This window comes from Phyllopteryx taeniolatus, chromosome 17, assembly GCF_024500385.1.
Source record: "Phyllopteryx taeniolatus isolate TA_2022b chromosome 17, UOR_Ptae_1.2, whole genome shotgun sequence".
NCBI lineage: Eukaryota > Metazoa > Chordata > Actinopteri > Syngnathiformes > Syngnathidae > Phyllopteryx > Phyllopteryx taeniolatus.
Genome location: NC_084518.1, coordinates 17,781,976 through 17,809,055, shown reverse-complemented (window position 1 = coordinate 17,809,055; position 27,080 = coordinate 17,781,976). Strand labels below are relative to the sequence as shown.

Below are 27,080 nucleotides of genomic sequence, written 5' to 3'. Positions count from 1 at the left end.
CAAGCAATTCAAAAGTTAATTTTCTGTAATATGTCCCCTTTAAGTAAAATGTTAACGAAAACAAATTACCTGTGCATGTGTAGTCGTGTTGTTAACAATCCGTTTTACAAAATCTCTGGAGTTTGATTTGGAGGTCTCGCATCAACTTTGCTTTCACGCCTCTGCGGAGGAGCGAGACGTCTCGTGCGGAGTTTCGTTATTAGGCTGATCGTCAGGGCTCACAACAAAATACACAAAATGAGGGGCTATCTCTAAGGGGCCTTTGACTTCAGTGTCATATGCACAGATAAACAAGAAAGGCTCAGAAGTGGGAGCTCACACTAAAACTGTGCAATAATTACATGAACTTGACATGAAATAACTGACTTGAAATATCCATCATGGCTGACGGAAGTGTGATTGATATGGATGCACACACGCTACGAAGCCATTGGGCAGGCTGCCATTTTCGGAGATTCATCAGATCCCCACCCTCCGCAATCTGTCTCGACTTTTCCGTCCTCGCCGCCGGAGCAGCGTGGAATCGCGGACACCTCAGCGAACCTTAATGAAGGAATGAAGCGTGGCGGAAGCGCGACGGAGCACAGCCGGAGGCGATGATACAGGCGACACCGGGAGCAGGCCGGCGACTGCGGCAGAGGCCAGGGGGAAAACAAACGTATAAGTAATAAATGGAACAGGAAGTAAAACTTCATAGACCTTACTTGTACTACGAACCCCCACCTTTTGACGGTTCACTATTCACAAATAATTTTCTGTGGAACCTACTGTATCCTCAGCTATTTGCACGCTTCACTATTTCATCCACAGGCACATATGAAATGATAAATATTGCTAAGTTTTGTTGTAAAACACAATATATGCATACTAAATAAACTGTATTTGTATGGCTTGGCGACGGCGTGGCAGCCGGCTAAGGTCTCGCTAGCTCAAAACGCGGAAACATATTTTTTGGTGTGTGAAAGCTCTGTGTGCATTTTGATTGGCTGCGACGTCACGCACCGGCGATTCGAAACTAGTGGCCGACCGTCGGCTACTCATAAAAACTAGTTAACAAACCCTGCAAACTGCGAGAGAGTTCACGTCATGTGTGGCTGCATAGCTCGGTGTGCAGAGGGCTTAGCGTATGCCGGTACCATTGTAAACCGAGGACCTCCAGTACTGTATGGTAAATGTTAAAGTTACTTTATAGCATATAAGGAAGAAGGCAAAAAGCAAATTATATATCTCTTAGTTGAATTACACTCCTCCTTGTGTCGAATTATCTGAGTGTGGAATCACAATCCATCCTGTTTGTTGCCTCAAGACCATTACTCATCGTAACTAACACGCAGAGTAATTCCAAGTTACATCTGTCGAGAGTTTTGCGAATGTTCTCCAACTCCCCCGTCGTCTAGAAAAATCAATTTACGCCGTTTCGGAATACACAATATGTTCAACAGCTTTCAGCATTCCGGGCTGGCTATCACCTTTAGCCTCCATTTGGCACCAATATGCCAGGCTGCATCACTGTCTCAGGTGAAGCCGAGCAGAATAACAAGGGCGCCCCCCCCCACCCCTCCCCGCCCTCCCGATCCCACCGCGGGAGGGAGTTTTTTCCCGCCTGCTCGGGGGATCGTCTGGGATGGCGATGTTGCCTCGGCCTGGCGCCACCACCTTCAGCCAGAGACATCGTTGCACCTCGTTATTTACAATTATCCTTTCGTCAGACGTAAAATATTGAGCAGCGCATCTGCGGAATCCCTCCGAGGACGGGAGCGGCGTCCACTCCATCAATTCCGTCATTCCACCGCCTCTTCTCACGACTGCTTTGCTAATTGGGTTTTGTTTATGAGTTGTGTGATCACCGGCGACAGCGTAATTGGTGCCACTGCCTACCAAAGTCTAACGGGGGGCGGGCTTGTCTATTTATCCGCTGTCGACTTCACTTTCGCCATGTTTTCTCTTTTCCGAGCCGCACGCCGCGATACTAATTTCAGTTTTCATCGTTCACCGTTACGAACGTCGGATTCTTATGATGTCGGGCGTCTCCGCGGGTCAACGAGCCAACTCGTCGACGGCTTACAGTTGCTCACGGAGGCTCGTTTTAAAGCTCCAGTGAATCAATACTTTGAACAGATCGACTGCAAACCTACAGGGAACGAGCACTCCGCTCACATCCCCTCCCGCCGGACACAGGCTTTAACCTCCTGTTTCTCGGAGCCAACTGCAATAAGCAGCAGGGAAGAAAATGGACCAAATGCCTTCACGACTTGTTAGTAAGACTTTTAGAGCAGCTTTTTCCGATGTTTTTTGTTTGTTTACTGCACAGGCTCAAGCGTCAGTTTATAATTGTCTGTAAATGCCCCAAGATGGCTAAACAAATATAAATGAAACTTCTCCATTCACTTGAACATAGTTCCTTGGTACCAAGATGCCCAAGGATGGCAGCAAAGCACTACTTTGTCAAAATTAGGCTCCTTAATTTATTGCAACCTAGTTATTTGGCACCAAGATAGCAACTAAGTTATACTTGTATTAATTTTATGGACATATGGACAATTTAGAGTTTAAGTTATTTGTAATGAAGCCAGTGTACCCGGAGGGGGAAAAAAATCAATACGGAAAACAACGTGCGTTGAAGGCATTAGTCCGAACAACTAACAAACAACAAAAGAGTAGAACAAGACTCTCTTTTATTTACTTCTCAGCGCAAACTTTATTCAAAAGGAATCTGAGGGAAGGAGAAAAAAAGGGCACGACAGCGACTGTGGAATTCAATAATGCTGCAATTCGAAGGTGTACGTGACATGCTTTCGTCGAAATACATTTCTTGTCCTGCTGAAATTAGCCTGTTTTGAGGGGGCGGCCATGTCTCAAGCAAGTGAGCGACAGTGGACCACGCCCTACATGCTGCCGGTATGTGGTGCACTGGACACTTTGCCACCTTGTCGTGTATCCAAGAAAACCTTAAACACATTTTTCTACAAAGTCCGACATTAGACAGAAGTGTTTGGGTGTTTCTCAAAGACAGACCAATGCAACACATTGCAACCTCACATGTTTGATTTCTGGCTTGTTTACATGGGTCCACAGTCATTTTCTGCCCCAAAATCTTGGGCAGCTGCTGCAAAACAAGCTTCTTTTATGGGTAAAAGTGCATTCATACTCTCCTAAATTGACAAACGACTTGTGTAGACATTTGTCATCAGTCTTACAGAAGTAAAAAGTACGTCTCCGCTGCTGGCTGATTAACCAGTGGAACAAAAGTCTCTTTCACACAGCATGACAAAGCCAGCATCTTCCCAAATTTTTGTGCTGCATAAATGGCACTGAGGGCCTTTTATGAGGTTGGACGGCGGTCCAAAAATTGACACCCAATAGTCAGTTCTTGTCCTTCAAGCAATTGTCGCTTTACATTTTTATTTGTAAAAATATTTACTAGCTACTTTTATTGTCAATTCTTCAATATGCGTAACATACAGAGGATTGAAATTACGCTACTCAAGGCCCCACGGTGCTACAAAAGACAACGAATAATAACATCAATATACAAAGCTAAATAAAACTATGGTATGTACAGTATAGGGAAGATAAAGATTCCCAAACTGAGCCACAGAGTGACGTTTTTCTCGCGCCGCCGTCGAACGCCAACGAAGTTTACGGCCTCCAAAGCCGTCGAACAAAAGCAGACAAAAGGAGGCACCGGAGCTTGTGCCGAGTCGAGTGATTAATGAGCCCCCACCAGCCGAGAGCATCCTCCCACTCCCCGGTGCTCCATCTCCACTCTGGAGCACGCGAGCGAGTCTACAACTAATGACTCCCGAGATGTCCTCTGATATACATTTCCTGAAAACACGACAGCACTTCCCTATCTCCTAGAAAGCCGTGGTTACACCGGCCGGAAGCAAATTAGACGTCAGGTTTTAAGGAGTGGATTAGACTAAGACTCTCAAGAGATCCGTTTTGAAGATGTTTCTGCATAAACGTGTCAGTCGATAATTAGAGATTTCATTCTCAAATATAATCAGCGCTGACTATAATCTGTTATCGCACACTGATGTGCTTCAACACAGACTACTTATTAGATGGATAGCTGGAAAAAGGTACTAATTGGTCACAGGCAAGCGTAACTTATAACGGCCGATAAACTTTTTGGGAAATGGAACGTTCTGGAATACAAGAGGAACTACCATTTTTATATGTTTTGGGCGGGGTGTTAAATGCCTGCAGTAAAAAAAAAAAGAAAAAGAAAAAGTAAATTGGGAGGCCAAATATAAGCGGATGGCATCATAATAATCATCTCTTGAAACAATGGGGGCAAAATGGTTTCAATTCAGTCTCTAGTTTGCGGTCTAAAATAAAACGAAAAAAATGATGTCACAGTAGAAATTTGAACGACATCCACTTTGACTATTTAATATCAATAATATATCTAAAAAAAAATAATAATAATCCATCTGGTTTTTTGACATACGAGCTGTCAATTTTCTGTCCTGAGCTGTGAGCAAAAATTTGAGTTAAGAGCACTTTAAATGGTGCTTGCTGTGAGTTCACAGCAGGCAACAATTTGCCCGTTAGTAAACAGTTCTTCCCAAAAAAAAAAAAAAAAAAAAAAAAAAGGCTTCAAGCTGTTCATCGCCACTCCCAGTTGAAGTTTACTGTAAAATTTTACATAATACAAAGAGAATTACATTACTTGTATATTTTTTTTCTTGCAAAAGTCTGTTAGCTGAGTGGTAACACACAACACAAAATCCATAGACGGGCTAACTAGACAAGCATCGATGTCGTGGTGTTATATCCCTTAAGCAATGGATATTTGAACACATGGTGCAGCAACAAATGTAGACAGACAATATATATTATTACACACAGGCATATATTCTTTATCCTCTGCGAAAAATGACTAATATTACTGCAGATGACTGAGCAGTTGTAACCGTCTTCATGTACACACGTATGTAGTATACTGCCCCAGGTGGTATGTTTTGCGTTCAGAATGGGGTCACGGAACAAATCAAACTCCAGTACATTTGAAAAAGTAATTGCAGGCTAAACTATACATAGAGAAGTTGATAAAAAGTGATTTGAAATCGCTCAAATTCAACATACTTGGACATCAGTGTGAGTGTCCAAGTCAACTCGAACCTTTCACGAGTTTTACCCAAGCAAGTCCCGACTCCCCACTTAAGTATGACTCGAGCTCAGTAATGTGACTCGGGTCCCCTAACTCTGACCGATACTGTACAGTAAGAGAAAAGGACACGCCCACAACAGACATGACATCATCCAATACACCATCCACAGACTCTAATTCCCCCAAAAAGTGACTTTGGCCACAATGATGCATGGATCCCTGTTCAAACAGAGCTGTGTCATTGGATCACTATAGCCCCGCACCCCCACACACCCCCAAAAATATGCACAGCTGCTTGCTGCCTGGTTGCCCAGGAACGGAATGTCATTGCAAAAATACCCCCCCATTCCACAAACAGGATAGTGTTACAGGAAGCACCGTTCACCCTCCACGAGCACTCGGAGCGCCACACGCTGCTGCCCCTGACATCCCATTTTTCTGGCGCCTCTCGCTTTTAATGAGATAGCTTTCAAAATGGCTCAGATTGGATGAAAGGGTACACCGACTGTACCCCCCCCACCAACTCCGCCCACCCATGAAATGAAGACCTCGCCGTTATTGAGTTTTTCGTATCATTTTACAAACTGCTGGAGAAAACACTTAAAACCTCAAAATCAACTTATGGGCGTCAGCTCATTTAGTTAAAGAGTCTCGCCAGTAAGTCTGACCGGACTGAGCATTTTCCTCAATTTTGGAGCCCAGAGGACGAACGGCAATTGGGTTAGGGAACTTTATATTTTAAAAGGAAACCTGATTGAACTTAACACCCTTTCCCATCCCCAAAGAGATATTTCTTTCTTCAGTTTAACCTCGTAACCTCGACAAATGTCATTATGAAGTTCTTTCCCCGACTCGGCTCATGCTGAGGCCACCCCCAAAAGTGCTTCAAACAGCATATTTTGTTTCTTTGCCCAATTCGAGGCCTCTCTCTCTCTCTCTCTCTCTCCTCCATTTCCACGAGGGAGCTGGCATTTGAGGTGCCCCCTCGAGACATGAAAGCCACTGGCAAGTAAGAGGAGCCATATCCGCAAAATGAACTAATTAAGCTGCTCGATGTCATCAAATAAATGGCGCCCTGAGATTGTTCGCCACCCCTGCCGTAATGAGAAAGAACACGACCATTAAAAACAAAGAACATGGGCAGGTAGGGTGGGAGGGCACACCGAGGTATAAAAAGGAGAGAGAAAGGTGGCGGCGCGAGAAGCTCCTCCGTTTCCCGCACTGGACGAGCGGACACGTTACATGTTAGAATGCAAAGCTTCGGCGAGACTCATTAAAGTCCGCACACAAAGCGAGATGTGCTCCCTAATGAGCGGCTGCTTCGGGGGGGAAAAAGAAAAAAAAAAAAAGAGAGAGTTGTGTCCTTGGGAAGCTGGCCATGACAGCCTCCACTGTATCCAAAGGCGACCGGACTCGTGCATGTCAGGACTAACAACCGGGCCTTTATCAGCAGCTTCTCCGTCTCACTGGGCCCGCCTCCTCTGTTCTCCACTTCTTGTCGGAATTAGGGAGCGATTCACCCCCTGGCATGGAGGGTAGAGACAAATCACTACCAGGTCAGGGAAGGTGTCAGAGTTAGGGCATACCTATCCTATCCATACCACTAGACTCTACTGGTAGGGGTAGGGTTAGAGTGGCATTAGGTTTATGGTTCGAGTTCATCCTAATGAGATCAGGAAATACGACAAAGACAACATAGCTCTTAAAAAAAGAAAGAAGCTGAAACTAATGTATCTGACAGTTTCAAACGTTTCCGGGTCCAAAGCTTTTTTGGGCCATGAGCGAATGCAGTAATTGAACGCGTGTGAGAGCCAAATCACAGCGGCGGTCTCGATACGGTTCCGAATGAACTCCGTTGCTGTTTGAGGTGCGAAGCAAACCAGCCTCGATTAAAACCAATTACCCTAAATAGCATAATCGAGAAACACTGTTGACTTCCAGAACACTATGTGGCCGAGAGACATGTTACATTGTTTGTTATAATGCATTTTGGGCAGCTTGGATTTTCCTACCTGATTTGAACCACAAACAATACAGGTCCCCTGTAGCTTGTGATTTACACAGATCAGAGTCTTCCCGGCTGCCTCCTCGGTCCCTTCGGGGTGTCTCACCCGAGGAAATGGGAGTGGGCCAAAGCCACGGGAGGTTACTATGGCGCCACTGCCAGCTTGGCAACGGCAAGCAGAGCCGAGCGGAACAACAGCGAGCCGTATCAGGCAAACAGAGCTTGGAGAACGAGCCACGAGTGAGAAAAGTCAAACCACGATGAAAGTGCAACCAACGCTGAATCGTTCGCAAAGGTTTCTATTGCCAGATTTTTGTTCTTGCATCTATTTGGGAGCTAGCGAGGTATTTCCGTGTTCATGAAAGATGACGTTGTCCACAAACCTTGCGATATTGATTTCGGATCTTGGACTTTGAGACTACATTAAGAGCACCAAATAGTGAACTCCATTCTTAAAGCTCCATTTAATCGATGATCATTCCCATCCCTACAACAGATGCAAACGGTGCTCAACATACAGCCTGTCTTTCCTTAAATGGTGAATTAAACATTTTTCCGTGCTCAATTAACAAATGGTAGCAACGAGCTCATTGCTCTTAAACGCATCGTGTCAACACGTCTTTTATGCTCGACAATAACACCGCAAGCACAATTATTGCAATTTTCTCAAAACAAGCCGTCACTGTTGATTGATGGCGAGCCAATTTAGCCAAGCTACGTGCGCTGTAACCCTATTAAACTTTCAGCAGGGCAACAGCTGCTCATGCATTTACATCAGCGCTAGCACAAAAACGTGTCTCGCTATTTTCACAGGAAAGCCCCCCCCCCAACACCACCTCCTCTCTCGCCATCGCCGCGAATGACGAAGCGATATGAAGACGACGGTGCAAATTAGGCGATGCACAGACGTAATGTGGCTGATAGCCCCAAGCATAAAGACGCTCAGCCCTTCATGACATGTTGCTTGAAAATGCATGAATTCAATCATGCATATTAATGAAACTTTGGCACATCACTCACTACAATTGGATTGGATTTTAAGCAGGATGGGTCCATAAAGTCCAAATTTACATCAATAAATAGCTAGAAAATAGGAAGACATTAGCATTTTGTAGCAGCAACATTGTTACCCTTGTAGTGTGTTTTGTCATACATAACGCACATCAATGCAAAATGCAGGTCAATTGCAGACTTTAAAATGTTGGTGTGAACGTGAGTGTGAATGGTAGTTTGCCTTTATGTGCCTTGTGATTGGCTGGCGAACAGTCTAGGGTGTACCCCGCCTCTCATCCAAAGTCAGCTGGGATTAGTTCCAGTTCACCCACGACCCTAATAAGGACAAGTTATAGAGTACAGAAAGTTAGAGAACTATGGATGGATGGATGTGGGAAGGTTGGAGCAATTACAGAAAATAATGCAGCCCGATTACAGCAGAATGCCACAAAATTACTTGGCGGGTCTAAAAAACAACCTGTTTATCATTTGGCAACTTCTGTCTTGTAAGATGGGAATGACAAAACAAAAAGAGAAAAATCTTATGGCTTCCATGTTCTTGCTCAGGCATAATTCAGAGCAGTCAATAGAGTAAAATAATTACCCAGCGAGAAAACAGTAGACCAACATGGGGTGATTAAAGTAGCGCGCTGACGCACTTTGCGGACAAAATGAGCCTGCCAGTAAACTTTGCAATCGAGAAAGCGGAGTAGTTCAGCACGGCTTTGATGTTGCAGGATTTCAAACGGGTTTGAATCAGATTGTGTGATGGAGAAAAAAATGATAACGCAAATAACTTATTCACAGCGGTGGACGTTTATACTCGTCAACTGGAATCTAACCGTTTACTGCCACAGACGAATATACTCGTCAAGTTCATTTTTCAACAGGGAGGCGTGGTAGAGGCTCTCACCCAGCTTGTCTGTGAAATTCAGGTTTGTGAACTGTAATGACGAACAGATCCCAGTAGATGGCGGCGTTGCATCGCTTTGGATTTGAGATCAGTGCAGCTTTTGAGTAGAAGATAAAGATCAGGGGTGGTAAACGGCTTGTCTGTGTCGATTATGAGGGAGAGGAATGCAAACACGTTGGAAGTCAGACAAGTTTAAGCACCTTACACTTGACGAGCGTATGTATATGTATGGTATATACATATACATGTATGTGTCGCAGTTAGTAGAAAGTGTGTCGTGATGATGAGAAAAGATGGCACAGTTCATGGAGTGTATGGCGAGCAGCACATAAAAAAAGCTTGAGCCATGTGGTGAGTCAGCATCGCTCATGGTGCAATTAGTTGTATATTTTTAAAAATATATATTTCACCATCAAAAGTCAGTCTTGTTTTTGTTGCCTTATAGTTTGACGTGTCACAAAAGCAAAAATACTAGCGTCAAAGTCAATGTTCTGTTTGGCATGTTTCTTTTCACAAAAAGCTTGTTTTGTCCACTTCTTTGTCAGAACCCGGTGCTTTTGGTGAAACCAACCCATATTCTACTGTTGATTATTAATTAAGAACAGAAAAAAGTCAAAACCAAGAGGATCAAAGAAGAGAGTCTAATCAAGTTTTTGGTGCTTAAATTGACTGGCAGTAAATGAGTTAAATAACGTTAAATGAAATGAATCTGTGTCTTTGAGTTTTACATTTAAAAAAAAAAGAAAAAAAGCAGAACCAAAATTTGGAGCTGCACGCTTTTTGTTGGCTTTCCTCTGGAGGATAGTCGCGTTCTGATCGTGTTCCCGCTCTCTGCTTTATCCCAGAAAACAGCACTCGAGTGAAAAGAAAGCCGTAAATCCAGATGTTGGAGCCTCTCCTCCTTGATGACACTCTGAATTGTGTCCTGACAACGCTGCCGCCACTCCTCCTCCTCCAACCCCCTGCGCACCTTTGTTCGCCCATCCTCCCCCCTCACTTGGCCCGATTCACTGCGCCCCCTCCTTTTCTTCCAAGGAGGGTGCACCCCATCCAGTGAAAGCCTTATAAATGACCAAACCATCAAACGCAACAGACGGACCCACTAACAGATAATGGTAAGGACCCCACTACTCCTGAACTCACGTTCAGGACAGGGGGGAGGTGATGACTCAATGCCGCAAATCAAGTTGGCTTACAACAGTGGCAGTATGATACCGATAAGGGTTGTGGTACTTCCATCTATCCATCTATTTTCTCTACTGCTTATCCTGTCACGGGTAGCTGAAGCCGATCCCAGCAGGCAAAACCTGGACTGGATGCCAGTCAGTCACAGGGCATATATAAAGACTGACAATCACTCACACAGTCACTGAGTTGGAAGTGAAGCCACGATGCTTGCACCAGAGTAAGGAGAGTGAATCACTTTAGAATCAGGAACACATTGGAACATTTATAAGGTGCATATTCCCCAAATGTTGTACAATTCTAAAATATACCATTATTTTCAGGTGAGGAAGTCAATTGTTAACTTTCATTTTGCTTTTTCTTTGGCTTTTTGTGGCTTTACAAAAGAGAAGGACATCCAAAGGTGTCAATTGCTGAAGTTATCTGATTACCTGCTTCAATATCAGCGGTTTTATTGTTTACCGTTGTAAGCAATTTTGAAGATAATCGGTTTGAAATTGCGACAGCTTGTGCGTTGAAAAGGAACATGTGCTCAATTTGATAGTTTAACCTTCCCCCCTCAAGACTGTCATATCAGATGACGTAAAAAAAAAGAAAAAATCAATAGTCCCTGAAGAATTGAAGAAGATCGGTTGTTGAGCATCAGCCCTTGAGGGCAGCACTGGCAATTGATACTGCTACAAATCTGACCTTTTCGGTCTGAAATACTTTAAAATCAATAGGGAGGGTTCTTGCTGTAACACAGGACCATAACCAAAAACTTTGGAATACATCAAGAAAAATATTAAGGGGTGATCCGGAACTATTCTCCATTTGAATACTGCTACCAAGACCAACTGGGTTCTTGCTACACTATTGAGGAAACAACATCTTAATTCGGGTCTAACAACTGGCTGAGAATTATAACCCCAGAGTGGCACGGAGACAGTTCAACAGAAGCAGCAGACATAACCAAGACCAAGTCCCAACAACTTCCCAATACCTTCATTCAATCATATAAGCAATCTTGTGTGGCAAATCTACGCAGAATCTTCCGGCATGGAATCTTATCAAGGCCAGTCTGTATCTGTGTGCTTCCCGCTACAAAGATGATGTTACCTCGCCAGCCACCTGCGACCAGCCAGGGACAACAACACATTTATTTCTATCAGCATTACCTCAACCCCACGCATTTCACAGGCTCCCTATATTGGATGTTACCAACTAATTAGATGAAGGGTGACACGGTAGTTTGATCAAAAAGGTCCTAAGAGCCTGTCAAATCAACGTCTCCCAGCGCGTTTCATCTTTTTCCCACCTCATGACAGGTTTCACGTTAATATGAGAACTGAACATCAAGCTACAACACAAGCTTAGACTGCACCTTTGCCTTTTTCAGCCTCCCCCAAAGGATAACATTTTTCGACAGTTCTGAAAAGATCAAAGACTGAACTTTTTTACACTTTTGAAAATATCTGACACTGGACAATTATTGAATAAATCAAAGACTTGACAAATCTTTTAGACTGCTGAAATATTCTAGGCTGGACAAAACAAAGAAAGTATTGAAAAATGTAAGATTGATGAAAACAAATTTAAGCAGTATTGAAAAAGAAAGACACTGGGGAAAAAAAAGTAAGTACAGCAAATAGCCATGACTCGACAAAACTTTGACGATACCTAAAATGCATTGCACTTGACTATACTTAATTTTGTGACATTATTACAATATCCAAGACTGATCAAATCGTATTATACTTCTGCAAATATCAGACAAAAACCTCGAGACAGGACTGACAATAAAAACGGGAGAAAACTTGACAGTTCAAAATATCCCAGACTCTGACAGAAAACATTTTACTTTTTACTGAAAATATGCAAAATTCAGCCAAACTCTTGATACTACTGAAATTATCTGAGACTACACAAAAATATCAGAATGGAGAACAATGGTAAACGCAGTATTCAAAATATATATTCTTTTTAAATGCAGTGGCAAAAATATTTGAGAAAAGACCAATTTTGAAGACAAAGAAGAGATCCAAGACTCAAATAGACTGGACTGGACAATACTGAAACTGAGACCAACCATTCCGACAGTACTGAAAACATCCGAGACTTAAACGTATAGTCAGAACTGAAAATATAAAAACTGTACAAAACTTTCTGGACGAGAACTTGCTCGATGTGACAAAGTCAAAGTTTGGCCCACATGACCCTGTCTTTCAGCCCTTTGGCTGGTGTACAAGGTTCAAAAGACTGCCGGGCCACAGAGGATGCTCGCCCCAAGAATGTGCGCAAGTTGCCAATTCAGACAATAAACAACCAGTTCTTGCAATACCGCGTATGCTGCACATCTCGCAGCGTTTTATTCTCCCAGGGGAGGGGGGAGGGGGGGGGGGGGCGGCGGCAACACAAAGGCTGAGGCATCTTAACACCGGGGGGTAATTTCAGATGGAGCCTCCTTCACCCCTACCGGGATGAGCGAACCCATCCTTGCCAGGCATTACATCATGACGGTGAGTCCTAGCGCGGGGTCAGGAGAGAGTTAAGTGCACACCCTGCTAAGGTACAACAAGGCGATGGATTTCATGGCAGGAAACGCGAGGAAGAGCGGCAAACCAAACAGCAGCTGCTCATCTTTGAGTGAAAGAGCCAATCCTGCTCTTGATCGCTGCGCTGCGGTCGATAAATCATTAACTCGCACGGGTGAAGTATGCAGCTGAGGGTTCGGAAAACTGGACATTTGTTTTTGATATTTAGGCCAAGGAATCAGTCTGAACTAATACTGGAGTAAATCTGGAACAATGACTGATTCGTCAATTGCTAATGGTTAACGGTTGGTGTTCTGTGGAACATTTTTATTTGTTTTTTCCACAACCAGCAAAGGCGCTCTTGATTTAGTTGCAACTAGTTTGCTGTCTAAATAAGCACAACGTGATGTCAGCTAGTGTAGGAAGTAGGAGGAAGCTGAACTACTATTCATGTCTCAGCCGTCGCTTGACTGATTTTTTTTGTCTTGAGATAAGAGCAAAAATCTCAGATACGAGGGTGCTTCAAGCTGAATTGCGAGCTGTTGTTAAGTCTGTGTGTGTCAACATTAAAAAATTACACATGGAAACCTGTCTCGCTCTCTGAAGACAGTCAATCAATATTTACTTCCTATCTTGCTGTTTAAAAAAAAAAAAAAACATAATATACATTATTTATATGTGGGTAACGTCTTCGCCTGTGAGATAGGCCCTTAACAAAGCAAACCTCGTTGGCAACGTTTTGCGGTCAGTGTAAGCATTAAGTGATCGCCCGTATCCCGTTAATTGGCAGTTGGTCACCGGGCAAAGTCATGAATTGAGCACAGGCGCAAAGCTTTTCTTCTAACCCGTATCCATTGGAAGCAAACGAAACATAACAAAGGCATTAATGGGGATTACTTGAGAAGATAATCTAAGGCTCGCAACGACGCTAGACACCATCTTGGTATGAGATCACGCACCCACACCCCTCATTGTGCTAATGTGTTGTTCCTACAACATTAAAGAGAGCTTGAAAGTCATCATCATGTACAAATTTGGAACGATTCAAATGATTATTATAATGTATCGAGACTTATTACGGCCATAATTCCAATAACATTCACTACAATTATGCACTTATGCTTAGAAGAAAAGCTCTTTCTCTATTGAAAAGCAGCAGTGAGGATCAAGTGGCTATCGCACTCCCGCTACTGATGTGAAGTGTAGTTAACTTGAGTCACTGAGGTCTTTAAAAATGAACAGTCTTGGCAGTCCAAAAACTAAATTGTACTTCTATTCTTTTACACTTGTATATCCAATCACCTTTCCCCATTGACATGAACTGAAATATCATTAATCCGTTCCAAATTCCCCCCTCCCAAATTTTGGGAATATGTTAAATAATAAGGAAAATAGCCCATTGTTGTATTGTACTTTACAAAAACATAGTGTTACAACATAATAAAATAGAACATAAAGAATTTAACAGTTTGTAACATCATGACTAATTCATTGGGGCTCCTGATGTGTGTGACTTGGCCACCGGGAGTGGCAGTATAATATAGTCATGCAGACACAAACGGAGAAGACTTTCATCACTACTGAAAGAAACTCAGAAATAGCAATCATATCAATCGTTTTTCGCAGAGGAAAAAGAATATGCCTGTGAGTGTTGTTGTTGTATTGCTGCACCGTTCATTCCACATAGATGCTATTCATTAGCCCATCTATGGTGTTTCCAAATTTGTGTTAGCATTAAGCTCGCGAGCCATTTGAATGCAGCTGGGAGAAGCATTAAACAGATTTAAGCCTCTTTTTTTTTTTTTTTTAACTTTTGTCTATCTGCCAAACTGCTACTTGCTGTCAAGTGAGTTGAGTGCACTGCCACCATACAGCACTCATTCAGCAACACTAAGACATTTTCCCGCAAAGCGAAAAAACATCTGCTGCATGAAATGAAATGATTAAACTTCTAAAAATCTCGATTTAGCAAAAGGACAAATTTACGATGTCAGTAGGTGCCATGCTGCTACGGCAACTCCTACAAATAGTCGTCTTATAAAGCGAGGATTTCGACCGACCGTTAAATGCGTACCGTGTACTGCGGTGTGGTTTTGCAGCAGTACTTGTTTCCACGTCGGTCCATTTGCGACAGGCTTGGGACTTTTCAAGAGTAAACGACATGTAAGAGCACATAAAGTACAAATTAGAATTCACCTGGTACTGTACGTTTAATGAGACATAAACCACCAACATAGGTTGAAATACAGACTGCACCTTTTTAAAATCATCGTAACCACACGATGTTCCTTAACCTGACTTAACTCATCACTCTTAATGATGTATGTTGTGTACATACTGTGTGAACTCTTTTGAAGCAACTCTTCATACATATAACACAAGCGGCAGGGGTGGAGGGGGTCGGGGGGGCTTTTTTTGTATAATTTTTGTGCTTCTTCTTCCCCCACATTCACTTTTCAATAGGACACCCTCAGCGCTCACACAATGCAAATGGCTCACGGCTCTATTCACGCACTTATTAATATGCAAAAGGCCAGCCCATCGGCGTCTAACAGTGGCGGGAGATGAAATAGAGCGAGCGACTGTCAAATACAAATGGTACACTAACGAATTCACCGTGAAGAAACACTGGTCCACGGTGAGGATTTATGAATAATTAAGCTTTTATTTAGCTTTAGAGTGAACTGTGTTTGCTGATATACACACCCCTACAAAGTATTGAACAGGGAGTCAATCTAAGTTTTGCTGTAGAGTGAAACCTTTTGGGTTTGACATCAAACGATGAATACGAGCCAAGATGCAGCTTTTATTTCCAGGTACTTTCATACGATATGCACCCTTTTGTTTGAACCTACCTGTTTTTCATGTGAGCAAATGTATTCGGACATGTGACTAACAAGTATGTTTTGCCTGTGCAGATTACTTTCCTAATAGCTTAAGGTCCCTCTAAAGAGAAAATAAAAACAAGGGTGCCTTCAGATACAAGTGACTCAACTTGTGATTTTTTGGGGGAGATATGAGCGGTCGTTCGACCGATTTTTTTGCTTTGAGTGTTGTTTGGTGACAGTTAACTCAACTCCGTGTAGAATAAGCAGCAATTTGGCAAATAGTGAACAATTCTTCAAAAAAGAGGTTTCAAGCTGTTTTGTTGCCACTCTGAGTTGAGGTTTACTGTCAAACTAAACATAAAACAAAAGAATGGTGGGCACACCAGAAGGAGCAGCACAAATGAAATGCAGTATTAAATCATCATGAAAAAACTATTTAATTCTTTACATTCTACTTAATTATGTTATTATGCTATGTTTTTGTAATGTACAAGATCATAGAGTGCTATTTTTTCCTTCTTTTTTTTTTTAACCACTGTAGTCCCTAGCATTGTTCCACCTAGTGGTATAGTCCAGTTCAAGGTTATAATTTCCACCGCAGGTTGTGTAGGCAGGACGGCGGTATCTACATCAGCTTGACCATCTAAAGCGCACCCTAACGAAGGGGGTACCAAAAAGTAGGAGGGACTCTACAATAAAAACACATTGCCTTCCGACGTGAGCCTTATCAGGTTCTACCTTTTTTGGCTCCTGAGAGGATTTTTGAGCAGTAGTTATCAGCCCTCAGAACCTGTTATGCGTTGATTACCATGATGCGACAGAGTAAAACGTGTTCACTGTGTCACTTTTACACACAGATGGTGCAGTAACAAAGTTCCAGAGGCTTGTATTTATTCTGAGCGTGACCTTGTAATTTTCCTCTTGTTTGGCTGCTTTTTTTCCCCCCAGTTCCCCTTCATTCAAAAATAGCCCATATTATTTTCATAGTGGCTTTGAACACGCACAACCGCATGGCACTTAAAGTCACATGTGTTTGCCATTTAGCAGTTGTACAATTTCGCTTGCAACTTTCACTGTTTCCTCGTCTTTTTCGTCGGTGGGTGGTTGGAATTAAGTCTCGACGCTCCATGTAGCAAAACATCGTTTTGGACGTGCATGAATTGCTAAATAATAGTGATATTCATGTCGTCTTCACCTTGATTAATCTATCCTGCTCAAATTTGAGCAAAGTATAGAAGAGAGACTACAACACGAGGAATCACACAAGGACACTGAAGAAGTATTTGAAACATGAAGCTACGTTTCCCCACCAGTGTTGTCTTGAGACTCCTTGTTCGCCACTTTACGTACAGCATCCCCAAAAAAATAAGTAAATAAAAAATAATCAGCAATCTTTGCAAAAGCCTTCAAACTAAACAGATTCATAGAAATCCCTGCGCTGTTAATTTGATGATTATTTACCAGAGATCTTACATTTTAGTCTCACTGAAACAAATGAATCCAATGTGATTTTTGATGATGATAATGATATTGGTGTTAAACAGCATTTTAGATTTGTCAACTACCAAGGGGGGTTAACACGGTGCCCTGCTGGACACCGCCTGAACATGTGCATCTGTATTTTCTCACATTCACATGCATTTTTCAGGACAAATAAGGACAAGTCGCTATCTGTATCATCAATTAGAGAGTATAATCAGAACACATACACGGAATACCCAAGAATGAGACTCAACTTCTCAGCGAGTATTTTCAAACCAGTTTGAAATCATCCAAGACCACTGACATGACAAATCGAATACTCATAATTTAATTGCAACAATACCGCAAGCCAGAGAGGGGGAGTCAGTCATGACACAAGAACACACTTTTCGATTGTTGTTGACTGGGACTGCGCGAAACTACTCTATGGCTTTGATTTGCACTGAAAAACAGGAAAACCCTGGTCAAATTGGGTCCTCGTGGCCCCCGCCGGTTGCCCAGTTGTCGGACCGCCTCGGTGGGGCCGGCGGACCGCCCTGGGTCCCTCGATGTGGGACGTGTCCCGTCCACCGGGCTGCTCTCGGGTGGACCCCTGTGCCAGATCCCGCCCTTCGATTGATTGCGTGGTGTCCTCAGCTTCCGCAGTGCGGGCAAAGCAATTACAGGACACTTCTGTCAGTCTTTGTGCACGTAAAACGGTGTCAATTCACTCGCGTGTGTCCGCAGGCACACACCCCTGGATCTCTTTCACTGGGTGTGGGGCCACTCACTTATTGCCACAAATAACTCATGAATATGCCAATTGTTTGTGTATCCCCTCACTCATACTCTCGACCTATAGACTTTTATAATTTACATCGTCAATCCCAACACACTTCAGTTGTACAGCCGGGTTCACGGCTCTTGTCCTGCATGCTTCTTCTCCTGTCCTTCTCCTGTTCTTGCTTGTTCTGTCCTTCCCTCACAGGGTGTAGCAGTACAGCCCCAGGCAACACTCATATTTAATCTTTCATTGTTGTAGATAATGTAATGACTTACTTTTCTCAGCCTGTTTACAAATAGTGCTTTGTCTTGTATCTTCGTTTCTCTCTCCCCTCTAGGAACATTGTTCTGTTAGACTCTGATTCTCAATAAACTTCAATTATAATTCTAAGAAACCACAGCAGTTTAAAAACTCCACTGTGACACAGTAAAACTGTTCCGGCATAAAAGGGATACAGAGCTTCCATTCTGCGTGACCTAACAGCCGAACAGGACAAAAAAAAAAAAAAAAAGTACATTTTGACATGACAGTCCCGAACTCCAGGCAAAAAAAGACCATTATCTTGCTTCGAATGGATAATTTCATTTCTCAGAAAGTGATGCGAGTCTCATCTCAGCATCTTCACCGGCTTCAAAATTTAATTACCACTGAACTGAAACTGGAACCGGAAATCAATGAAGCCAATTAGGTTGGTCGGCCTTCTAATAAGTAATACAAGCATTACCCTTTTAATACACCCCGGCCTATCAAATAATGCAATCAATTTCTTTGACTTTCTTCGCCTGCCACAACAGAGCGGCACCAACTCACAGATGTCTAATTATCTTTCTCTTGGTTCTTTTCAATTTTTCTCTTTATGAGCTTGTGCAGCGAATTTCTTAAAATATGGGAGCGAGTCAGAAGCGATGCAGCATCGTTGACCTGGGCCTAAGCAGGACACATTAGCCGCGCTAGTTGACCCGCTAATAAATAGACGCATACGCGAGTAGACAAAGATTTATATTGCAGACTGAAAACAATCAAATTAGGCTGAAATGATAGCCGAAGCCTTACGAAAACCGAAATTACAGCACAGTACGACTCCAAAGTAATTGATTGGACCTTTTCCAAAGTACACAATACAGGCGTGTACGCAACAAGTGTCAAATCTTCTTCAGATTTGAAAGGTTTTGTCTGACAACTCTGTTATGTCTGTTGTTTGTTTGGTGTGTGTCACTGCAATCTAAACCCTGGTGCACACCACACAGACCAAGAAACGCCTTTTCAAGTGGTCTGATTGCAAACAAACTGATGTAGTTCAAAAATCCACCGGCCCAAAGACATGGACCACAGTCAAGTCGAAAAGATTTCAAATATAAAACAGTATAATGTCATCGAAGCAATCTTTGTGACATCTCAGCTGACCAAACGGAACATCATGCACCTGTTCGAGTGGTGTTGGTCCTATTGCAAACTGGTGCGGTCCGGGTCGAAATTTAGTCGAAATGAGAAGGCTGCATGCAGCCGATAAAATAGTGTGACTTTCAGCCTGTCTGGTCAGGGGTTGCTACACCGAGTCACTCACGTGATTTGTTTGGCACAAGATTTATGCCGGATGTCATTCCTGATGCATTTTTTATCCGGCCTTGCGACTAGCAGTGTCTGGGTACTAGGGTACTGGCCAGGCATCAAACCAGTACAGTCATCGAAACGCTCTTCATTTCATCTCAGCTGATTAAAAATATCACAATGCACTCGGGTTGCACGGTACACCGGTACTACAAAAGTACCACAATACCACTCTGTCAAAAATGAAACCATACCATATATTGTTATTATAAAGGTAGATAGCAAATATTCCTCCCAAAAAAGAGGCTCGGTCGCTCCTCCAAAATATATACTGTATTTACAGTATGTGGAAAGAATGAAAGCCAGACGAGCAAATACAGCAAGTGTAGGGGCATAACCTGAAGCACCTATTGAAGACAAAAGTCTAATACACAATCAACTGAACATTGTAGAGTAAATTGAAGCTCCAAAATGTTTAACCAAACCACGTAATTTCGTTGAACGAAAGCCCACTAGCCTAATGTTAACGTATAATGCAAAATGCCATAGACGGGCTAAAGGACATTAGTATTGATGAAACAGTAATTTCAAACCTTGAAACAGCTGCTACTTTAACATAAATGGAGCAGCTCCCAATTAGGGCGCTGGATTGACTCAATCAATTTAGTACATAAGAATATTTACTCAGACATCTTATTTATCGTATCAAAGTTATGAAAGGTGTGGCTTTCGTTAACGCTGTCAGGCTGCGACTTTATGCAGGTGCTTTTTACTCTGAAACTTTTTTTTTTCGATATTGAAGATGACCGCGACAATACTCCCGCTAATTTCAGTTTTCCGAAAATCAATTCAGCTAGAAATTGCGACAACAGCTCATCCGTCGGAACTAGACGGGCTAAAAAAAAAAACGATACAAATGCAGAATGAGTGTGTGCTGTCGGGGGGACAATTTTAATCTGAGGGCAAGAAACCGGCAGCAAAGTGGAGACTCTGGAGTCAATCGGGTAACGTGCTGATCATTTCTAGCCACGTTATAATGACAAATCTACAAGACCCACGAGCGAGCAGCTGTGGCACTGGAATCCTCGCCACCCTGAGATGTGGTCACGCCTCCTCTTGCCAATGGAAATGCATCAATAGCAAGCAGTAAGTACCATGCTAAAAATACCTGTTTTTCAGAATTGTGGGTGTACTATCAGAAAATGAAAGGCCTTGTCACTGAATATTTGTATCTGGCCAACACATGGGCTAAATATAACAGTTTGAGAGAACAGAACCGTGCGGCGACAATGCCTAACTTTGCTTTTTGTAAACGGGCGGACGTCTCGTAAATCAACTATTCTTCCTATCTCCAAAGGCCCCCGGGAGACCTCCAAACTACACTTGGGGCCGCCTATAGAACTGGAGAGCAGATGCAAGGAGGAGGAGGAGGTTTGAGTTCATTGTGGTGGTGGTGCGTGGGGGTTAAAAAAAAAAAGGGTCCCCTAACCACTGGAGCCTCGGGATTGGGAGCTATTGTACACACATGATGACTTTTTGGCAGTCTCCGACCGGATTAAACACCACGGCCGGTTCTGTCTGGACTCTCAGCTCGAAGCTGTTCTTTACCATCCACACATCGGAAATGCGGAAGACAACCGCAGAAATGTGTTCACCTCAGTAATTAAAAAAAAAAAAAAAAAAAAAGCCATAGTTTGAAAAAAAGAGGAAGTCCAGACACTCTTTTCGTACTTCTGATCATGTGCACCACACATGATGGAGCATTTGACACGTTAGGGGGGAAATTCAGCCTTGGAAAGGAATTGGAATGGCCCACGTGATGAGGAGCGGTGATGCTCCAGCATCCACAAAATAAATAAATTAATTAATTAATCAATAATTTTTTTTTTTTTTTTTAATTAAAAGTTGCTTGAATTTATCCACAAAAGCAATTTTTTTGCGTGCCCGACTGATTCCGAGCCGCCACGTTTCATTTCAAACCTCTTGGGGAGGGTGGTGTTGGTGGGTAACTTTTGGGGCCGAGCGCGGTGTGCCTCCGCCGGTAAACAAGCCTCCGGGTGGCCGCCGGTGTCTCCGGAGGATGCTCCACCAGCACCTCCATTTGAAAAAACAAAAAACAAAAAAAACACAAACAATAATAAAAAAAAAAGAAAAAAAAAACTCACCTGCGCAGGCGATGTAGAGGAATCCACAGAGGATGTCCCTTATTTGAAGCATCTTTAACAGCGACTCAACTGATATTCTCCTCGTTTATTAAAATGCTGGTAAACAACAACAGCCAGCGGGCGGATTTCGCTCGGTGCTCCTTGTCGCTGCCCGTGTGCGCGCAACAATGAGTGACAAGCAGCAGCAGCAGTAGCAGCAGCAGCAGCAGCAGCAGCAGGAGCAGGAGCACACCCTCACTCACAAATACACGCACATGCACGCACGTGCACACGCTCGATTGATACCAGTGCGATTACTCCGCCCGGTGGCCCCTCGCTTGCACAGCATGCAAGTGCACACAAGGAGGGAGAGAGGGGAGAGGGAGGAGGCGCGTGACAAAGTAGTGCGCGGAGCAGTCGGAGGAGACGGCAGATGGTCCGCTAATTCGGATTATTGGGCAAGCGCAAACCGGCCCGTTGCGGTTTAGGGAGGGGGGGGGGGGGGGGGGGGTGCAACAGATGATCGGGACAAAAAAGTTGCAATTGAGTAATTGAGGCAATTTTGGAGTTGAGGGGTAATAGAGGCAAACTGGGGAGAATGAACATAAGGATACCGTGAGAATCAAGTTGTTGTCTTGCAAAAACCAAGTTGCAATAAATGCATATATTTAGAAGGAAAATGTACTTTCAAGAGAAAAAGAAAAGTCATTTCTTCAAGGGAATGAAATTATCAAAGTTCAGAATCAGAATCAGAATTATCTTTATTTGCCAAGTATGGCCAAAACACACAAGGAATTTGTCTCCGGTAGTTGGAGCCGCTCTAGTACAACAGAACACTTTGGAGACAGAGACATTGACAAAAAACAATTGTGCAAAAAGAGATCGTCATCGCTCAACAAGTGCATTTTATAACGTCCAAAAAGAAGAAAAAAAACTGTTGTGCAGGAATAAAGTCACTTAAGATGTTTTTGAAAGGAAAAACAGCAAGCTTTTGACATTTAAATGAATGGAACCTCCCCAAAAACATTTTTTTTTAAATAACTAAAATGTTTGCAATGTATTTTATAATGAAAGAAATAGCACGGTATAATATTGCACTTTATAAAAATCTAAAATTAATGACATGATTAAATAGAATGTAAACAATTAAATAGTGTTTGACATTTTCTTTTTTTTTGCTTCAATTCAATGAACATTGAGTTGCTCCTTATGTTGTGCACTCCTTGGCCACCTCGGGGCAGTAAAATAGAGACACAGATATACAGTATATGAAGACGGTCACGAGAGTGTATGAATAAGTCTTAAATCGAGATTTAAACATTTCAATTTCCTCTCATTTTAATTTAGTAATACATACAAAGAAGTTTTTTCCACACATCCACATGAAACAAAACAAGCACATTAGGAAAATCTTTAGATTCAATTACTTTTATAAAATCATTTTTAAAAAAACAACCTCAGATTCCTTGAGGAAAATATTTGCTTCCACTTGTCATCTACATGTGTGCATAATAACTGATCCGTGACTGTATTTTAAGGCACAAAACTTTACTGTAAAAAAAAAATTGAGTATTGTACTTTAAACTTAAATCAACTTGTTAAGATCTCGGAATTATTAACCTTCCATTTTCTACATGAGCATAACAATTCTCAGAACTATCCTTTTTTTGTTCTTTAAAATTGTATTGAAAAATATGCTGACACATAGTAAAATATTTTTATTCTATTTTTTTTTTTTTTTCTTTTTTAAATAGGCCATCCAAGCATTCTGGTCTGTTCACATTTCCTGTTTGATCTTAATATAGAAGCATATATCTCCAGATTTTGTGTAAAATGTAAGTTTTGTTATTGTGTACATTCATTGGACCGTAACATATTTTTTTTTACATGTGTTTGCGAGATTTTGTTATGGTCCAATAAAAAAAATAAAATAATAATAATTGTCCATAATTCCAAAAGGCACATGTTTGTCATAAACCAAAAGAACACCATACATACTGTACCTACAGTGAGACATGGTGGTGGCAGCATCATTGCTTTGGGGCCATTGTTCTTCACCAAGAATCAGAGCCTTAGACAAGTGGGGAGGAATTATGAAGAGTTAAAAAAAAAAAAAAGTCTGTGTTAGCACAAAAAGTTCAAAATGTCAGGCAAAGTCAACTAGAGCAACTGAAATTTATTGGGTATTAATCAGAGGCAAAATAAAAATCGTGGCAAGTGTGTGCTGACTGCCATTAACACAAGTTTGAATTTGATTGGTTCATCCTGAACACAGCCATAGGCCAGTAACACAAGGCCATGCAGACTTGTGCAACCACTTTGTCTCAGTTGTTGATTTTTACATTCTCTCTCAAAAAAAAAAAAAAAAAATATATATATATATATATATATATATATATATATATATATATATATAAATCATTCATTTGGGTTGTACAGGTTATTGGTCACAGCAATGGAGGATTGTTTTTTTTAATAATTTATATTGGTCTCATTTTTTTGTATACAAAAACCTGGAACTTAAAACAGGGGTGTATAGACTTTTTATGTCCAAATTAAAAAATAATAATAATAAATAAATAAAAAATCATTCAGATTCACAACACAAAGAGTGAACTATTTAATTATTTTATTTTTGTATGTATTGAATTTAGTTTATAGCTAAAGAAAACCACAAATTAACTATCTCAAAAATTACATTGCCTGACTGTCAATTGACTGTCTGTTGTCGTACTAGAGCGGCTCCAATTACTGGAGACAAATTCCTTGTGTGTTTTTTGGACATACTTGGCCAATAAAGATGATTCTGATTCTGATTCTGATTTGCATTCCGATCGTCCCCCACTTGCCAACAATCGGCCTCAGCACCAGGACCACTCTCCCCCCATTAATAAGTGCTTGCAAAACGGTAGACATTTGCACCTTTTGAGTATGCAAGAGCACTCGGTATCCTGAAGGATTCCTTTTTTTTTTTAAATGTAATTATTTAAACCTTGGTCACTGATGGTGTAGTGGTACACTCACCTGACTTTGGTGCGGGCAGCGTGGGTTCAGTTCCCACTCAGTGACGGTGTGAACGTGAGTGCGAATGGTTGTCCTTGTCTACATGTAGTCCGCCTTTCGCCCAAAGTCAGCTGGGATAGGCTCCAGTGCCCCGTGACCCTAACCAGGATAAGCGGTGTTGAAAATGGATGGATGGATGGATGGATGGATGGATATTTAAACCTACAGAAACGGTCCCAATGGAATATTGCCCATTGGACATAACGTAAAATGAACGAATTTGTTTCAGGCAATGTTTAAAGTTGTATATTAACATTCATTAACATTGACATTTTGGGGGGATGGAATTTTGATTTGTAGACATATATATATATATATATATCTCCAAATTGTACTCTTTTGGGGCCTTTTGTCCTGGGTGTTGCATCATCATCCTTTAGATGGCACTGCAGGACAAGGTTTCCACCTAAAGCTTAATTTAAGCTTTATTTTCCTTACTGTGTGTATGGATTAGTCATCAATAAAACTTAAAATGGACTTGAGAGTCACAAACAAAACAAAGTGAATTGGGCACATTCATAGCACAAATATATATACATATATACCGTCTTTTTACCACATGCATTATTATAAGAAATGACCCAGGCAGGCTTTATTGCAGAGGTAAGTGTTGACCACTTGGGGACGCTGTGGTACAGCTGCATCTGCATGTCAGTCATTAACAATGTGTGAATGAGCTTTTCAATTTCCTTCCATGGATACATCCAATATAACGCCATCGCTAATCAAGTGGAAATGGGGTCTAATTTTTTTCTCTCTCTTTTCATTACTATCATCACTTTGTTTGCTTATTGGCTTGGCGAAATTATGCGATTAGAATTTACTGCTCTGAAGTGATTTGAATTGAAAGGGTGAAATCGTTGCCCCGTAGGCCAGTGAAAACAGTTTGGTTGCGTTACTAAGGGAATTACTCCAACAACAACAACACTAAATACAGTACATTATGAATATGTATACAAATCCAGTTTGAGAGAAAGAATCACCACTTTATAGCAGATAAAATACATAAAGGAATGATGGAAAATTTGCGCAAACTGATAAAACGACATGTTCTTTTTGTTCACTTTCAAATTGTCGTATTGCTGGGCATAATTTAGTACAGTGCCCTTAATTTTATTATTATTAAAGAGTTGTCATTGAACCCTAGTTACACTGCATGAAAACGCTGGGGGGAAAAAAACAACAATTTCCATCAAAACTAAAGAATTACTGGGCACAAGCTAAAACTCTGGTAGCCCTAAGGTTTTTTTTTTTTTTTTTTTTGAGTAGTCACTGGACCACAGTTAGGTGACATGAAAACCTTTAGGGATTTTTTTTTTTTTTACCCTTTAAAAAGTTGCCACTGAACTTCAGTTGTCTGACTTCAAAAACTATTGAGACCAAATCCTATGAAATGCTGGAAACATTTGAGTTGCCACTGCACCTTTGAGCACATGACAAATATTTGCCCTCCACCCCCCAAAAAAAAGAAAACGCAGGGAAAAAAAACTACATACTTTAAAATTTCCAAATTGATGGACCTTGATTGAAGTACAGTGGTCCTAAAGGGTGAACAAGGCCCAATATCAGATGAATAGAACAATGGGGGCCATAAATGCACGAGTCAAATAAAATTTGTCATGAAAGTTCGGAGCATTTGCTAATGCCTCTCTGTGGTTCACCAGAGGGCTCGGATATTTGTCGTATTTCTTTGGCGCTCTGTTGGGATTTTATCACAGAAATCCACTGCACACTCAGTGACCTCCTCACTATTTAGGCCACCAGGCTGGAGATCCGGGGCTCGAGACTCTTGACTCCCATCTTGCTCCCCTGAGGTTAATTACGTTCACTTTGCCAGGCGTGACTCGGAGAGAGAAAAAAAAAAAAAAAAAAAAAAAGAAGAAGAAGAGGGAGAGGGAAATTAAGAAAACCCACACGGGCCACTGTCGCTAACAACTAGCCGCCTCCAAGGAAGTCTCGCTTCACATGTGAACAGCCAACATGCCTGGCGGACAGCTAATGAAAGTGACACAACCGCGGATGCGTGGACGCTTGTCGACGTTGCGGCGCGGCGGTTTCAGGACTCTGCGCGCGCGTCTCCGCGCTTTGTCTCCTCGGAGGTGAATGGACGTGGTTTCCTCTCCTCGTGAGGGAGGTTGTCTGGGGTCTTCATGCATATTCAGGAGGAATAATGACAGGGGAAGGAGGCACAGTGGCCAAATTAGAACACATAGTGCATGCATTTATTTGGTAAAATGCTTCACTATAATGAGGTCAAACAATTTGCAGTAGATCCAGTGTGGTAGCAAGGTGTTAGGAATTTATTTATGGAATAAAAACAACCACTATTATTTCACAAATTTAAATATGTTTTTGTCCGTGGAACCGATCCTCAGCTGCTCACTGAAAAATTCGCATTCGGTGTATTTTGTGATCTTTCTGTAATTCCAAAAAACGCCACAAGATGGTGCCGAATTCCTAATAGGAAATAGGAATTGGTGTTAAGGAAGTATGTTGAAGTCAGTCAGCATCACCATAAGGTGCT

General features: G+C 41.9%; 1 protein-coding gene across 10 annotated transcripts in view; it reads right to left on the bottom strand.

Moving 5' to 3' along the window:
• Positions 1-21,831, bottom strand: part of ncam1a (neural cell adhesion molecule 1a) — a 206,429-nt gene extending 184,598 nt beyond the window's left edge. For 9 of the 10 annotated variants that reach the window (XM_061751160.1, XM_061751165.1, XM_061751162.1 and 6 more), the window contains exon 1: positions 21,330-21,465. In XM_061751160.1, coding sequence (XP_061607144.1) covers positions 21,330-21,450 — 121 coding nt within the window. In that variant the 5' untranslated portion in view covers positions 21,451-21,465. Of the gene's footprint in view, positions 1-21,329; positions 21,466-21,514 lie in introns of those variants that run through there. The other variant, XM_061751163.1, reaches the window with a different exon arrangement.
• Between the last annotated feature and the right edge of the window lie 5,249 nt (positions 21,832-27,080).